Source organism: Octopus bimaculoides, chromosome 4 (assembly GCF_046866305.1).
Source record: "Octopus bimaculoides isolate indiv1 chromosome 4, ASM4686630v1, whole genome shotgun sequence".
Lineage (NCBI taxonomy): Eukaryota > Metazoa > Mollusca > Cephalopoda > Octopoda > Octopodidae > Octopus > Octopus bimaculoides.
The window spans coordinates 146,679,310-146,698,351 of NC_142931.1; the positions used below are offsets into that span (position 1 = coordinate 146,679,310).

The window sequence follows — 19,042 nt, forward strand, 5'->3', positions numbered from 1 at the left end:
ATGTTGTCGGGTGCGCGTGTACGAGTGTATGTGAATGAGATTCTGAGTAGCAACAGTGTGGATCATCAATTGATTCCTTTCACACACATATACCCCCAGACACACACACATACAAACACTCATAAACACGCGCGCCCGCGAATTGTGTATGCGTACATATATACGTATATGCATAAATACGTCTCTCACCCACTCACTTTTTCTCTACATACATACATACATACATGCATGTATACACATACATACAGATATACATATATATATATATATATATGATATACATGGAGCAGCTGTGTGGTAAGAAGCTTGCTTCCCAACCACATGGTTCCGGATTCAATCCCATTGCGTGGCACCTTGGGCAAGTGTCTTTTACTATAACCTCAGGCCAACCAAAGCCTTGTGAGTGGATTTGGTAGATGGAAACTGGAAGAAGCCCGTCGTATATATATATAATTTGGTATAGAATAATAATTTCAGATACTTGTCTTAAACATTCAGACAAGCAAATTTATAATTCAGATGTGTGGCATGAGATATTATTCCATTCAAATAACCAGATATTTATATTAAGGCATAGATGATAAAAATATAGAGTTATAAGAATATAAACATAAAAGATAAAATAAAACATAAAAATATATAAGGAGTACCATGAAAGTAGAAAATATAATTAGACTAGATTAAAGGAGGCAACTGAAATTTTTATCTTTATACCAAATTAAAACTGTTGTACTATATACTGGAGCCTTATCTCTATTAAAATGCTAGTATTCTATATATATATATATATATATATATATATATATATATATATGTATATATATATATATATATATATATATATATATATATATATATATATATATATATATATATATATATATATATATATATATATATATATAATTATGTGTATTTCTTCTATCTTAATGAATAAAAATTCTTCTGATAGAATAAATGGTTTAATAGAAACCAATGTAGCAAAGAACACAAAATAACTGTGGTTTAGTTCCTGTTTTTAAGGCAGGAACTCCTTGAAATTTTGGGTATTTGAGTATATTTAAGAATTTAAGGATTGGAGAAAACGCATGTTATAATTGCATACTTTATTCCTACATATGTTTCAAAGGATTACAACCTGTATGTATGTGTATATATATATATATGCGTGTGTGTGTGTGTGTGTATATATATATACATATGTATATACAAGTGCACATGTGTATGTATGTGTATATGCATATATATATATATATGTATATATGTGTGTGTGTATCAGTATGCATGTATATATGTGTATTTTTGTGTATATGTATTTATGTATGCATGTACGCTCTCACACATTGATTGGTATGTGTTGTCCAACCCACTATCCGGCAGCGTCCAATTCTCTAACGGTGTTTTTCAAATGAATTAAGTCATAACCTTATCCATCTATTGTTTTCATAATCGGTCATAATGTCTTACGTTTAAGATGATTCCCATGCTTTCCCTGATGAGAAGGTTACAATTTTAATATCAAAGATCCCTATGGATCACACAGGTTGTAATCCTTTGAAACATATGTAGGAATAAAGTATGCAATTATAACATGCGTTTTTTCCAATCCTTAAATTCTTATATATATATATATATATATATATATATATATATATATGTATATACACATATATATGTGTATGTGTGTGTGTTTGTGGGTCTGTGTTTCCCCCCCCCCCCACGATCGTTTGACAACCGATGCTGGTGTGCTTACATCCCCGTAAATTAGCGGTTCGGCAAAAGAGACCGATAAAATAAGTACTAGACTTACAAAGAATAAGTCCTGGCGTCGATTTGTTCGGCTAAAGGCGGTGCTCCAGCATGGCTGCAGTCAAATGGCTGAAAGAAATAAAAGAATATATGTATGTATGTATGTATGTATGTATGTATGTGTACGTATGTATGTATGTATGTATGTATGTATATATATATATGTGTATATGTATATACACACACATAGATAGATAGATAGATAGATAGATAGATAGATAGATAGATAGATAGATAGATAGATAGATAGATAGATAGATAGATATGATATGATATATCAATTGGCTTGAAAGCACACCAAGCTGGCCAATGCCAAAGAAAGCCATACTGGTGTATATGTCCGTTATATATTCTTCTTTCTCTACCTTTCTGTTCGTATCTGCTCAACGTTGATTTTGTCTGCCATCTGTACCAGAAATATATTGTTATAATATCCCGGTTATACTCTCACTATATATTTTTACTGTATGAATCTTTGATGGAGTGGAGGATTAGGAAACACAGCTGCCCCACGTTGTATAGTTTAAATACGAATTTAATTGAAACACGTGTAAGATGACAAAATAAATAATTTATGAACCGACTTTTCATGTCAGTATTTCTGTTTTATATATATATATATATATATATATATATATATATATATATATGGGGCCATCCGGACTCCCGTTTGCGCCGTGAACAGGGATTAATCTTCTATCTTCGCTCCTTTGCGCCACATGGGCTCAACTCCCCTCCACTCTTCATCTAACCCCCTCCTCCTGTCTCTCTCCCCCACCCTCCCTCCTACCACCCATCTCTCCCCTCCCCCACCTCCTGCTCCGCCTCCTACTTCTTTGTACGTCTCTTCACCTCTCTTCATACTTCTCTCCACTCCCACTTCTCTTCACCCCTACTCTTTCTCTCCTCTCTCTTACTCTCTCTCACTCTCTTCTCTCGTACTCCCCCCTCTCTCACTCTTACTCTCTACACTCTTACTCTCCTACTCTTTCACTCCTCTTTCTCTCCTCTCTCTTACTCTCTCTCACTCTCTTCTCTCGTATCTCTCCCCCTCTCTCCCCCTCTCTCCCCCTCTCTCCCCCTCCCCCTCTCCCGTACTCCCCCCTCTCTCACTCTTACTCTCTACACTCTTACTCTCCTACTCTCTACACTCTTACTCTCTTACTCTCTCACCCTTACTCTCTCACTCTCTTCCCCTCTCTCTTACTCTCTTTCTCTTCCTTTCTTCTTCCCCCCCATACCCCTCTTCCCTCTCTCTCACTCTCTTTCTCTTCCTCTCTTTCTCTTCCTCTCTTTCTCTTCCTCTCTTTCTCCCCCCATACCCACCTTCCCCTCTTTCTCCCCCCATACCCACCTTCCCCCTCTCTCAATCCCCCTTCCCTCTCTTATACCCACCCTCTCTCCTCTCTTCCTCTCCCCTCCCATACCGATCTTCCCCCTCTCTTACATCCACCTTCCCCTTCTCCCTCCTCGTCAACACCCCCTCATAAGCTCATCCCACCACACCCCAACACACTCCTACTCTACCTTCCCACTCCACCCCATCCAATTCCTTACACCCACCACCCACCCCTACCCACATACCCCACCCTACCCACATACCCCTACCTCTACCCCACACTCCACCCATGCCTTCCCCACCTCCCAACACCCTCACATCACACCACACCAATACCCTCGCATCACACCACGCACACCACACCAATACCCTCGCATCACACCACGCACACACTACAACTGACCAACTACTTTCTCCCTTTCTCCCTTCCCCCATTTTCACACTACATACGTCAAGATCACCAGCAGTCTACCTCCCACACACAGCCCCTCGTTCCCGATCACCGTTTGTTATCTCCCCCTTTCTTAGCTCTCCTGAAATAAGAATTTCTAACTTCCGGTCAGCCATTGTTATGATCGGCCATTATTATGATTGACCGTTGACTGAACACTATTCAATTTTTTTTCTCCGTGTTTTTCTCCTTGTCTCCGTATTCTTTCTGTTGAAGAGCGTAGCTCGAAACGTCAAAGACTTTCCGTATTCCCGAGCGTCATACTAATATATACTTTTGTTATTTACACCACCTGTCCTCGTCTGTTGTTATTTTTTGTATATTCTCCCATATATATATATATATATATATATATATTAATAAATCTCAGGGTAGCAAAAACATTTTAGAAATTCTTTTTGCTTCCAGTGGTCAAGCGAGAAGAAAAAAACTAGTCAAGAAACTATATATTATTCATATAAATACATACACTGTACATTTAAACACATAAGAGAGATGTCCATAATAGGATATCTAACCCGCTAGAAGGAGCAGTCAAAACTCCAAACCACAATTAGGGATAATTTCGAAAGGGAATGAAAAATAAAAACATTTACCATCTATTTCCTGAACCAATGGTTTCAAGCTATTTTCAACAAAGTAAAATAATTTGCTAGGCCAGCTATCATCAGCAGGAAAGCCGAGATTGGCTTTCCTGCTGACGATATCTATCTATCTATCTATCTATCTATCTATCTATCTATCTATCTCTCTCTCTCTCTCTCTCTCTCTCTATATATATATATATATATATATATATATATATATATATATATATATATATATATATATATATATATATATATATATATATATATATATATAACATCTACTGTGTCTTACTATATTAAGTACTGTGGAATAACATAAACGGTTGCATGTCGAATTGACAATAACGCAGTTACCTTCGCTCCCTGAATTCAAATCCTACAAGAATTCATTTTGTATTGGATACTGCTACGACCGTTTAAAAGAAAATACCAGTCGTATCTGGTGTAGATTCAGTCATCCCTATCACCCTCTACCACCCTCTATCTCCCTCCTATAAACCCTTGTACCCCAAAGTGTTTGTCTGTGTCTATATATGTCGATGTGTCTTTAAATTATTAACGAAAACATTACATTTTCATGCCTTTTCCTCTTTTCTTCTGCTCCTCCCCTCCTTCTCATCTCCCCCCTGCTCCTCTTCCTCGATCATCGTCGTCATCCTCGCCCCCCCCCCACCTACGCTACTCTGTAAAAAACACCATTTTGTTAGTTCCAACAACAACTGCCTTGGCGGAGGTTCGCAGTCGTCAAAAGGAACGGGTAAAGCGGTTGGAGGTAGTGAAGCGGACCTGCAGTGTCAAGCAGCGTACGGACCCACATCAGTTGTCCTCAGGGTAAGAATTATTTCTAATTCTTTATTTTTTTATTTGTCCGCTTGTTTATTTGTTTATTTGTTTGTTTTACCAATACCGTATTCTCCATATAAGATCTTTTGAGTTACTCAGTAGTAAGGACATTTTCTTGTGAATATTTTATGTTCACTGTTAAGCTATATATTGGACTGGACAGCATTAAGTCTTCTAGAATAACATGAAGCACACACACACACGTATATATGTATGTATGTATATATGTATGTGTGTGACTATATATGTATGTATGTATGTATACATATATGTATGTGTGTGTATATATATATATATATATATATATATATATATAAGAATTAAGATATAAACTCAAATTAGACAATCATTCTCATAAAGTTATATATTCGACTTAAAATGCGTATACATATATATATATTAATATATTAATATATTAATAATAATACACGCACGCACACACACACACACACACACACACACACACACACACACACACACACACACACACGTTTTAGAGGTGCCCTGTGTCAAAAAATATCATTCGTCGCAGACGTTCTCTTTCGACATCGTTCACACGCGCCTGACTGGGGCTCAGAAGTCACAGCCCGAGTTGTTATCTATAATCGTGAAAATTAAAAGCAATCCAAATTCAATGTTTTCTTGAAACAATAAATTTCTACAGAGATTATGATTTAAATTTCAATCTATGAAAAGTTTCTGTTCTGCAATATTCTTGAAGAAACAAAAAGTTATTCAGCAACTCGGGCTAATACGAACGAGCCTGGTAGGTGTAAAAGACTAACTGGCGTTTTTTGTCAAGAGTACAGGCGACTGTCAGAGCGCTGATGTCTGTCGAGCGTTCCGCTGTCGCTATTCGATTGCTGTTATTCTGTGCGTCTGTGTGTAAAGATCAGTTGTGTTTTGGAGGATTGCTTTATTTTAAGCCTTAAATTAGAAACAGAGAAAGACATAATGCTAGATATAAGAAATAAGCCATTTGGGGAAAGAAATAAAGCGGATAAACGTGAAATTCTTCGAGCAGGCATGTGTCTTATGCGAAAACTGCGAAGAGCCCGAGTGACGCTGATGACCTGGAGTCGCCTCTGATATATGTGTGTGTGTGTTAGTGTGCCGCTAAGTGTTTTGCCCGGCGTGCTTTGCTTTAGACTGAAGCGTTAGGAGACGAGCGAAATATTAATTAACGAATGTCAAAAGGATAGGAGTTATGTAATTATCTTCATTAGCCTCCAGTTGTTTCTTCTATGAGAAGAAGTACGCGCAGAGCAGAGCGTTTGTCCAACATCCTTTAGCTTCCTTTGAATCTTCAAATGAAGTGTATAGTTATTTCGTAAAGAATTTAAATTAATGTTTGCGAGCATACGTGCGTGTGTGCGTGCGTGCATGTGTGTGTATTCATCAAATTGTTGGGTCACCTTAAAAGTGTCTCCATTCGAATTCTGTTTTTAGCAAGAGTACAAAGATGACTACACCGTAATATGTTCTGGAATGAAATGTACAGAGTCTGATACACCCATAATTCCAAACGATGGTATGTCATGTGGCAGAAAAAGGGTAAGCGCTTATTTAACTCTGTCATTCGCCTATTCTCTCTCTGTCTCTGCCTGTCTCTTTTTCTCTGTCTTTCGGTCTATCTCTCTATGTATGTCTATTTAAACACAAATGCAGACTTACACACACACACACACACACACACACACACACACACACACACCGACATATATGCATTCAAAAGACTAGACTTTTTTTGTCTCTCTCTTCTATGTTTTCTCTTTTCAAAAAAAATATATTTCTCACAGCGTTCACTATTTTCCTCTCGTTCTGGTCTAACGACTCTCCATGTTTGTTTTCGTCCGGTTTCCTTGTATGTCTCCAACTATCCTGTTTTTGTTTCGAATTTTGACTCTCTATAAATCCTAAATATTATTTTAGAATTTATGAGAGCAGCTGTCTTTGAAGACTTACATTGTCGTTGAATGCTCGAAATGAGGAGTAGATAGACAGCCGACAACTGATGAAGGGTAGTTTTTCTGTGTTTCCTTGTCCTGTTTTCCATTTTTCCTCTCGTTGTTTACGTATTTAACTGGTTTATCTACATATATATATATACATATATATATGAATATATAGTAATCCCTCACCATATTGTAGTTCACCTCCCGCGGTTCGCCTCCCGCGGTTCACCTCCCGCAGTTCACTTATCGCGGTTTACTGTTTAAGCCTACGTCGATTTTTCCGTGGTGTTGTTTTGCATTTATAAAATAAATATATACAAATTATAAAAATAATTCTACTTTATTTGCCATGGCCGCAACAGATGTTGCAATAATCGTAGATTAATCAGAGACTGATATCCAGAGATTATCCACAATAACAAATCCAAATGCTGAACATCTACATGGTCGTTGTAAGTGAAACAATAGACTAATCTCTCTCAAAATCAATCTCCACCATCATGAAATGTGGAGACATGCCTACCTAGGATAATGTATCACTGGATATATCTTAAACAAAGATGGGATGAATATCTTTGACCCCGGGGTTCTGGTCAGTCAGAACCTTGTGTTAAGCAACAACAACATCAACAACAACAATAATAATGATTTCATTTATTTGCCACTAGGGTGAAGGATGAGGAGGACAATAGAAAGACAGACATAGAGTGTGGGGGGTTTTCACATAAAGAAATGATAAGAAATAATAATAATAATAATAATAATAATAATACAAAACATTTAACCCATATCTTTCCCTGTTTACAGTGGTGTGAAGCTGGTCAGTGTGTACGATCGGACAGTGCTCCAAATGTAATGGGTAAGTTATCTTGTACATCTAGTTTTCACATCAGTTTTTCCCAGCTTCATTCTCTGATGCCCCACGACACACCATCAGTGATGTTTCCAGGCGCCATTACGTGTTTGAGGTTTGAACTTGAACTCTTTGACTGTCTAAAGCATTTTCATAAGTTTCTCCGAAATGTCCATGCTTCTTTCAGATTCTTAATTAACCCCTGTTTCATACGTTCCGAGTAACATAAACCTTTCCTTTCAGAAGTTATTCTGGCGGCTGAAGAAAAGCACTGGGAGCGTGTGTCATATATGGTGCATGGACGCCAGGGAAATATGTTCTGTTTAAAACATGCAATGCACAGAACAGGCATAGGGTTCACAATGACTAGTTATTTATCCAGTCTTCGTTATTCTCCCTTCTTTTATTTATCCGCTACAAGTCATAACGTTGACTCCAGTGAAATTAGAAATCAGAAAGTTTGTCCGACGCTTTGACGATTCTGTTAATTCACCGTCACAACAAGAATAACGAAGACTGGATAAATAAAGAGTCATTGTGAACCCTATGCCTGTTCATCCAAACTAGGCATAGGGTCTGTTCATCCAAACTATACTCCGTGAAGAAATGGATACAGATTTCGATATTAAAAATCCTTGCATCTTTGATCTCTTTAAATATGCCAACCATATACGGGGTAGGTACACATTGCAATTTGCAACAAAAATTTATATAATGTCAAGGTGATCACCAACCGACTGGGATACATCGAAACCCAAACAGCCGAGAGGGCAAAATCGACGGCAACAGGACTGCTTCGTATATAGGATAATAGCTACAAATAACTATAGATTTCTGGCTAAAGTGATGATGATCTACGTTGGCAGCAATTAGTCTATAGAATATTTTATGGAAGAGTTCACTGAGCGTGAAGTGAAGAATCTGTAAAATAATTTCATATAGGGGTCATAGCATCAGATATGGATTCAAACTCAATAGTTTGTCGCATTCTAAAAGAGGCAAGAAGTATTTATGTTTGTTGCTTCGAGAAGAAGATACATGTTGCCTCGTTTATCACTGATTCATTCTCTCACTGATCCGGGATAACACGGTACGCACGTCGTGAAACATGTTATGGTTATCACGAATTCATCTGTTATAACACGGGTCGGCGTGTTATAACACGGTAGAAGCTTTTCTACTGTGGGCCTCGAGTTTAGTGACAATGAATCTACCATTCATTCCACTTGCAAAGTGCGTGGAGATAACTCACTTATCACAGATCCCCATATCACTGCTTTTTAAAAAAAAATTTACCAAACCCCGTGATAAACGGGGATAGATATATAAAAGTGTTTTGAAGAAATTACTTCAACTTTGGCTTTACTGATGGGTCTTGTACCTTACAACAAGATCGATCCCTCTTTTAAATATTGCCATCAAATTGTTGAAAGTTCTAAAAGTTAAATAAATTTTCTTTAATTGCAATATAAAATCAGAAATCTAAATAATTTTGAAAATGTTTTTCTCTTGTGATTTATGAAAACGCGCAGGTCATTGTCCATTTGGAGACCAGCCTGGAATTGTTGACCAAGATCTTCCTTGTGCTGAACTCATTGCTGTCTCGCCAGGTGAATGCTACACGGGTCGCTGCTGTGAATCTTGTGCATCCAAGTATGTCGGACTTGAAAGTAAGGGTTCTCTGTCTTACTAGTTATATCAATTGTCGTTATAATTTGATCTGCTTCTATGACCGTTTGTATTCAAAGTGACCCCTCATTGGGGAAGTACCCTCGTCAGCTTTTGAAGTGGAGACATAGAAGCTGCGATGTTTATGCTGTTCAAATGTTATTAGCGACTCAAGTGAGGTGAAATGATATAACTGCAACTCTGAATCGAAACCGGTTCTCGAAGTCGTCTGATTGGGAACATACAGAGCTCCTGCAACACTCTCTTGAAAATCGAACATAGACACACACACACACACACACACACACACACACACATACCTCTTATGTAATTTACCGCACATAATTATCTCTATGTAATTTGGTTCGAAGCAGAATTCTACTGAAACAGTTCTGACCAATATGAAACCTATACTCATATCTTCATCTTCTTTGTTTTACATCTGAGTGCGCGCGCGCGCGTAGGTATGCATAGATGTATGTATATATGTATGCATATATATATTTGTTATTCACATTATTTACATTATTTACATTTGACGGCTATAGAACTGTATATATATATATATATATACATATGTACGTATGTATGTACGTATATATATGTATATATTTATGTGAGTATATGTATACATGTTTGTGCGCGTGTGTGTGTTTAAGTTTGTATTTGTCTTTCACCGTTTGACAACAGTCATTGGTTTGTTTATAAACTCATAACATGACGGTTCGGCAATAAGAACCGATGGAATAAGCGCCAGTCTTAAAAGAAAGCTCGGGGTCGAGTTGATTGACTAAACCTTTGGAGACGGCCCCTTTCTAAGGCTGCAACACAATGATGGAAGGGAATTTTAAAAACAGAATAAAATTGCAATAAACGTTTGATCCCAAATCAAAAACTAATATATTCTGAAGCCCACAAAATACATTTTAAATAGATCGGTTATTGTGTTTAATAGATATATATATTTGTCGACTTAATATAATTAAGAGATGTGGGTAATAAATATTGTAGATGGTTTATATTTTGATATTTTAATTCAACTGTTTCGTCTACTCTCAAGATTGTGAATATGGCGATCGTGTTACCGGTTGCCGGAAGTTTCTTTGCGCTTTCTACAACGCTAATGCAAGAAATAAACTCTGCTGTCACACTTGTTCCAATGGAAAACTTCGAAAGATTACTTCCACCCCAGGTATGTAGACATAATCTTAGTCAACTATTTTATTCAATCTACCTCTAATTCTCCCTGTTCGCTTTTTTTTTTCTTAGCGTCCCTTTCAATTTTCTTCCCTATATCTATAATCAGCCTCGGTACTTTTAGTTTACTCATTTCTAATGGACTTCTTTGTTAAATAACTCTAACATTGCATAGAAATACTATTTACATAGTACAGGCAGACCTGAAGCAGACGTGAAGTAGAGAGGGCATGTCATTGACGTGGCTGCAAATGGCGACGAAAGGACTTGGACAAACTTAAGTGACTGACTCCGTTCATGTCTTATTGGAAAAAACAGGGATGTCACCAAGACTGGTAGAAGTATTTACTATCAGCTGATGTATCTCATTATTGCAAAACCATTAATAGGATACAAACCCTACAACTTTTTCATCAAGCTGACATACCATTGGTTCATTACAGAAATATCAAATCTTTGTTGAAGTATATTACACCTCGTAGCCTACAACTAAAATAATGATGGAACACTCAACCGAATTACCACACCTCACTGTAGACCGTCACTGGATTTCTTGGACTCAGCATTCCTTACCCTTTTCTACATCGAGCTTATCGCGTTTCTTCTTCTTCTCCTCTCATTCTTCCTCCCAAACATGTTCTCTCTCTCCTCTCGCATTCTCACCAATTCTCGTCCTCTCTTTCTTCTAGAACCTACAACTACTACCACAATGGAACCAACCACAGAGTTGCTGACCACTGAACAACTGACCGAATTAGTAACCTCTGACCTCGACTGGATGTCAACTTTCATGACCTTACCACCGCTCAACCTCACTAAATTACTATCCACCTTGAAATCAACAAAAGGTAACTACATTCAGGTAGCGCTTCTACACGATACATACGCGTTGCAGTATGTATTACTATGAAATACATGCGCATTACATTAGGTATCACTATGTAATATATAAGTATTACGTTAGTTACTAATATGTACTACTTACTATTACATTAGGTATTACTGAGTTATACATAACATAGCTGAGCGTTGCAATCCAATCGTCACCGCATACATACTTTATACAAGGATGGAAGTCAAACACAATATGACTATATATGTGTGTGTGTGTATAACAATAAGTATTCGGACTGTTGCCATAGTAACAAAGTTAAAGCACGCAGAGTAAAGTCGCTTAGCACAGATTGACTTTGAACTCTGCTGCGCATGTGCACTAAATTTTAACGTTCTAGCTCACTTCCGCTGATTACAGCAGTACTTTTAAGTAATGTGTGAAACGTGTGATTGTTGCATTGTCATGACAAAGAAAATTGTCATGGCGATACCTGCTCAGAGGCCTACGCAAAGCTGCAGAAAGTGTATAGAGAGGAGTATATGAGCCTCACACAAGTGTATGAGTGGTTCAAACGCTTCCAAGATGACCGAAAAAATGGCGATATTGACGAATATTCTGGGAGACCCGCAACCAGCAGAAATGAGAAAAACATCGCAGATGTGCGTGCAACTGAGAGGGGAAATCATCGAATCACCGTCTGTGCAGATTAGTTACGGTTCAGTTCAGTCCATTATCACTGAAATTTGGGTATGAGACGCGTGTCTACCAAGTTTGTGCCAAAACTGCTTTCACCTAACCAAAAAAACTCTTGGGTTTCCGTTGCACAAGATCTCCTTGATTGAATCGAGAACGATGAAAACTTTGCGTAGGCCTCTGTGCAGGTATCGCCAAGCTTTTGACAAAATTTGATGCAGATTCTCTACTCAACTCTCTGTGTCATGGTCAATGCGACAATTACAGGCTACACACCTTCCTTCCAAGCACTGCTGTAAACAGTAGAAGTGAGCTAGAACGTTAAAACTTAGTGCACATGCACAGCAGAGTTCAAGGTCAATATGTGCCAAGCAGCTTCACTCTGCGTACTTTAGCTTCGTTACTATGGCAACAGTCCGGATACTTATTGATCAGACGACATATGTATACGGTTTTTCTTTGAGTTATATCTAAGTTCTTCTTAAGAATGTCATCTACAATAGCCTCGAGGCCATCAAAACCTTGTGAGCAGATTTGGTTGGCGGAAATCGAAATAATCCTGTGGTATAAAGATACACAGCTTACGACATCTTTTGATATATATACAACTTTACATAGACCTACACATGTTTCAACTGCACCGATTAGTAACTGTTGTAATTGCAACCCTACTATAACACCGGTGCAGTCTCTTCAGGGTCTTTACTCGATATCCTTCGATTTAACCGTTTAAAGTTTCTTTTATCTACTGGATGATGTTGTGTTGTCCGTTAAGTTAGACGCGAACAATCTCCATTTCAAGTTTTTATTGGATAATCATTTATAGTCCATTATTTCAAAACCTTCTATTGTTTAAATAATTATTCATTTATACTTGGCAAATATGAACTGCTTGATGCGCAAGCATCTCAATATATATGAATGTATGTATGTATGTTTATTTGTATAGCACCAACAGCAATGCCTACAACCAAAGTGTTGATTCCAACATTCAGAAGAAGCGACCTTATTCCGTGCTGGAACCCACATTTGAGGGGTTGGGTTTATCGCAAGAAATGTAACATGTTTGGTAAACGAAGGAAATACAGAAAGTCACCCCTGAGCCCAGTGTCCCGGAAGTACAGAGGTAATCTTTACGTTTATATTTGCACATCGTTCGTCCGGTTAATTATAGCTTTGTCATTCAATAATCTTTCGATGATAGGCAACAAAACGATCAGGTTTCCATGCTCCATAGAAAAGACTGATAATTCAGCCTTCCAGCCATCTTCCTATAAATACATCCATTTATGAGGTCATCTGTAAATTTGTTTATTTAGCTATAAGTAACACGAGTTGATAGGTTTTATGCCACCTCTGTGTGGAGCGAAGACATGTTCAATTATGAAAAGGTTTATATAAAAAGATGACTTACATGTTTTTTCTTAAGAGTTTCCGGCAGATTTGAACGTGAATATGTTAATCGCTGGTGTGTTTGTCACAGGAAGTCATCTTCTCCTTTATGACAAATAAGTGTTCATAACATACTCGATTCATTATTGTAAGGGATTCTGTGACAGTCTGTGATTCAACATCGAGAGTGTTACGAACATGCATTCATCGTAAAGAAGTTGTTTTCCTGTAACGAAACACAGCAGCAATTAGCATATTCGTGCTCGAATCTGGAGGAACACATAAAAAATGTTCTTACAAATCATCGTTTTAATTCTCACTGTTCACCTTGCTTTATGGCGATTCATATAAACTGATAACAAAATATATCAATATAAAAAAAAGAAAAGGAAATATGCGCATGCGCTTTACACACGTATATGTATTATGTTTTTGTTTGTGCATTTTAAAGTCATACTGTAAAATAATATTGGGATTATAATGGGGTTAATATTTTCAGCAGGTGTATGTGAGCGGCATTACAGGCTTCAGGGCAATGCATTAAGTTCTTATAGAATTTATTTACTGATAGCATGCTACAAGATACATAGATTAGAATTGGACCCCTAGACCCATGAGGCACCCAAGCGACTGCCCGGAGTGTTTATGGCTCAAGGTGACACTTGAGTATTATTCCATTGTAATAATACTAAATACGTTTCACGTATAGAGTAACCTCAAATATGTGATCTTCGTTGTACGAGGACACCGTCAGCTTGCTGTGCCGGGTTCATGATCAAAATCTCGCTAATCTTTTTAAACGTTCCTCCTTCCAAACAGGCGCAATTCTTTCCACCAAATAACGAAATGGAAAAAATCTTCAGCAACATTTCGATAGAGATTCGATCAAGCACTGGTGAACAAAAAAAATAAACAGGACAAAAAGCACAAAATAATTAAGTACAGTAGTTAGCATTAAGCAATTTGGGTTCACATACAAGGCGCAGGAGTGGCTGTGTGATAAGAAGCTTGCTTACCAACCACATGGTTCCGGGTTCAGTCCCACTGCGTGGCACCTTGGGCAAGTGTCTTCTACTATAGCCTCGGGCCGACCAAAGCCTTGTGAGTGGATTTGGTAGACGGAAACTGAAAGAAGCCCGTCGTATATATATATATATATATATATATATATATATATATATACATATATATATATATACATATATATATATATATATATATGTATGTGTGTATGTGTTTGTCCCCCCCCCCAACATCGCTTGACAACCGATGCTGGTGTGTTTACGTCCCCGTAACTTAGCGGTTTGGCAAAATAGACCGATAGAATAAGTACTAGGCTTACAAAGAATAAGTCCTGGGGTCGATTTCTTCGACTAAAGGCGGTGCTCCAGCATGGCCGCAGTCAAATGACTGAAACAAGTAAAAAAAAATTATGTATCACGAATTCTCTTTGGAGGCGGCGAGCTGGCAGAATCATTAGCGCGTCGGACAAAATGGTTAGTAACATTTCTTTCGGCTCTTTACGTTCTGACTTCAAATTTCAACGAGGCCAACTCTGTCCCTCATCCTCTCGGTGTCAATAAAATAAAGTACCAGTCAAGTACTGAGGTCGAAGTAACCGACTTGTCCCCCACCCACACAAATTTGAGGCCTTGTGCCTCCAGTAGAAAGGATTATTTCCTGCATAATATTTCTCTACTGATTTTCCATAGAAAGTTACGACGTTTCGTATACGAATACGTTTATATAAACAACGCGATGGAAGATTAAAAAAAAGTAGATAATGGGTGTATATACGTATTTCAGAAGTTGTTGCTCTTTTATCAGTATCACATCCAACCCATCCATGAACGCATGGCTTAAATACCCACAAAGTTTAGCGCTGTAATATATTCCTTCATAGTGTCCAGATATAGAGTTTCAAGTTCTTTTTCTGTTGTCTTATGTCGGTGGAGATGTCACATACCCAATAAATTGCTGGATATGTGAGATGTTATCCCATTATTATGTCTTCCAATGCCAGTAATACACGTGGCCTCTGTTCCTTACTGGAATACTGTGGCCGGTGGGAGTTTACTTCTTTATTCGCTCCTAAAATACAGAAATTGGTAAGGAATTCAATGATTATGAAATCCTCTGGCATGTAGATTAGAAAAAGAGTTCATTTAAGCTGTCCACAATCCCAATATATAGTGTAAGTACAGACTGACATCTGGTCAGTCTTATTCATATGACTTTAACTCGAGGTGATTATTGATCGCTGTCGGCCAACGTTGATCTTTGTTGATAATTAGTGATCTCTATTGATCGTTGTTAATCGCTGTTAGTTACTGTTGGTCTGTATTGATTAATGCTAATCACTGTATTGATCAATGCTAACCACTGTATTGATCAGTATCGATCTCTATTGACAGCTCTTGGTTTATGTTTTGTTTGATCTTAGTGTAAGGAACTTATATTGCGCTGCAACCAGATGGCGCAACAATACACTGGTGATGCAAAACGCGCCATCTCGCATTGAGTCATCATCACTCAACACCCCACTAACACTGAGTCATCATCACTCACTCAGATTCACCAATATACCACCGAACCATCATTACTCACCATCAACCACTTAGTCAGAGTCACCTACACTCACATCAATCACAGCACAACTGTGTCACTCGCACTCACTGAGTTAGAGCCAGATTCACCAATACACTACTGAGTCATCTTCACTCACCAGCACATCGCTGATTCATCGTCATTTACCATCACTCCATTGTGCCACCTACACTCACCGTCACATCAATACTCACAAGCACATCGCTGAGTTAGTCACCTATACTCAACATCACCGACTGAGCCAAAGCCACCTACACCCAGCAATCCCTGAATCATCTGCACTCATCATGACACCAATGAGGCATGGATGCTCACCACCCACACCATAGAATCCCATATACACACATCCACACCACCATATCTCCTACGCTCAGTAAAAATATTTTCTGAGTTTAGATTAAGATATTTATTTCTGTTGAGTGTAGGGTTCTGTAAGAAGTTCACAGCTCATTTCCCCTCAACAGTTGAATACGTCTGGGGTTTAAAATCACAAAGACTGATTCATGACGAGTAACCCAAGCTGTATTAGTTTAAGATAGCTATAAGGGTATCATACTTAATGCAAACACATCACGGAAAGTCAAATTAACTGCGGTATTCAACTGCAAATAATATCTCTTATGGAAGTACGGTGTTAATACAAAAATATATCAGTAGCAGATGAAAATCATCCAGTAGTGGTGATGACAATGCTAAATGCTCATTTCTGTCACTTTGGGCTTTGTCAGTAGAAAGAATCCACTGGCACTCGCATACTGAGGCAAAATCTGCTGCTTATATATTTTTGTGTTTTTAACACTTATCAGAGATATCTCAGAACGAATGCTGCATTAAATCAAGCTTTCAACGGTATGTCTGCTTTGAATAGGTAGACAGATTGCTATTTTAAACAAAGGCATTTTATTTATCATTTATAGTGTAATAGTAAATCCGGTTCTGTGAATTGATTCAGTGAGCCCAGTTCGATCCCTCTTTGGAATGGCTCAGTTTCCTGTTTGATGAAAATAATGCTTTCTTATACTGATACACAGATCTGTCTTCAACTTTTTGGTCTGATGTGATGGCATTCATGCCTATCCGATGTCTGGTTTGATGTGGTGACATTTTGTAATATTAATGCTTTTCTTAGAGATGAGGTGACGTCACTGAAGTTCTAAATGTTTAAGACTCTTACTGGATATGAGCATCGTTCTCATCACGGGTTCCAATGCAGTCCGGGATATTTAGATTGGGGAAAGACACTTATTGATAATCGAAGATCGAACAGATCGAAATGTAGTGTAGATGTAAGTACTGTGTTGTAAAATAAGTACAAGGTCCATAGATACTGAGGGAGAGGGGCACATCTGATTATATGGATCCTAGTACATGACTGCTAATTATTTTATCGACCTCCGGTTGGCTGGACGGCAAAGTCGGCCTCAGCATGAGTTGAATGCGATTTGAACGCAGAATATAAACTGACACAACTAAACGATGCAGTCATATATATGTATATATATATATATATATATATATATATATATATATATATATATATATATATATATATATATATATATATATATATGTGTGTTAGAAAAAATAATAAGGTACTCAGATATCTGGATGGTTGTATATTTACAGATATTTATTAATATGTCACATGTTTTATAAATATTAGTGCTTGCACCTGTTCTTGTAGGGTTTTCAAATATTTGAAAACCCTACAAGCCTTAATATTTATAAAACATGTGACATATCGGTGCGCCCGGCAAACTGAGACGTTTCAGCTGCAAGCAGATTGACCAAAACCGTATTCCAAAAATTCACCTTGCTGGAGCGTTCTAAGAGGTACTACAGTTGTCATGAACTCAACTGTCAGTTAAATACATTTTGAAATCTGATGATTACTACGAACGTATGAAAGCGCTAATTGAACTTTATGAACATTACAAACTATTTATTTAATGTTAAAAGACCATAATAAAAACCGTGAAAACCAGACCATCTTTTAACTTTATTCAACTGATATATATATATATATATATATATATATATATATATATATATATATATATATATATATACTAATAGTTATCGCCAACCCAACATAGCCGTCCAAAAGATAGGACGAATGCTTTTGGACTGCCATGTTGGCTTGGCGATAACTATTAATATCCAGTACCGCTGCCGTAGTTTCCTTTAGAGAGACTTAGAAATATGAATATTAATATATATATATATATATATATATATATATATATATATATATATATATACTTTCTTTTAAAATGAAATTGATAGTCAAAGATTATGTAGCATTCATGCATTTCTGAAAGACAATAGGTGATGTAAGGTGAGAGTGACTTGACCTGGGAGACGAAAGCGGATCGTATATTCGCCTCATTGGTGGTTCCACGACGCCGAAACACTGGTGAACATAAATGGCATTTGTTGTTGATGTTGAAACACTCGTTCATTTTGTAGGTAACCAAGCAGCAGGCTGCAGGATGCGTTGCAAGCAGTCTTGCAGGCAACCCTTGCCCATTGCAGGTTTGTCTCCCTTTGCTAGCCCTTGCGCACCGCTGCTACTGTCGCTATTGTCGCTACTGTCGCTACTACTGCTACCCACACTACAACTGCTACCACCACCATTACCACTTCTGTCATCATCATTACAACACTTCAACTACTGTCTCTACAACAAAGTTCCCCTATTCCTCCTTTTCTACCACCACCACCACCGCCATCTCTATTCTCTTCTCTAAAATATTCTTTCTTTCTTTTTCTTCTTTGTTTTTTTTTTTGTCCAGTTTCGTGTGAACGAT

General features: G+C 37.6%; 1 protein-coding gene across 2 annotated transcripts in view; it reads left to right on the forward strand.

Moving 5' to 3' along the window:
• Positions 1–19,042, forward strand: part of LOC106878760 (uncharacterized) — a 69,825-nt gene that overhangs the window by 40,570 nt on the left and 10,213 nt on the right. For both annotated transcript variants that reach the window (XR_016241726.1, XM_089351692.1), the window contains exons 11-17: positions 4,897–5,020; positions 6,482–6,586; positions 7,795–7,846; positions 9,373–9,510; positions 10,569–10,700; positions 11,395–11,553; positions 13,183–13,359. Coding sequence is in view for 1 of the 2 variants with exons in the window: in XM_089351692.1 (XP_089207818.1) it covers positions 4,897–5,020; positions 6,482–6,586; positions 7,795–7,846; positions 9,373–9,510; positions 10,569–10,700; positions 11,395–11,553; positions 13,183–13,359 (887 nt within the window). In the remaining variant the exon portion in view is untranslated. The remainder of the gene's footprint in view (positions 1–4,896; positions 5,021–6,481; positions 6,587–7,794; positions 7,847–9,372; positions 9,511–10,568; positions 10,701–11,394; positions 11,554–13,182; positions 13,360–19,042) is intronic.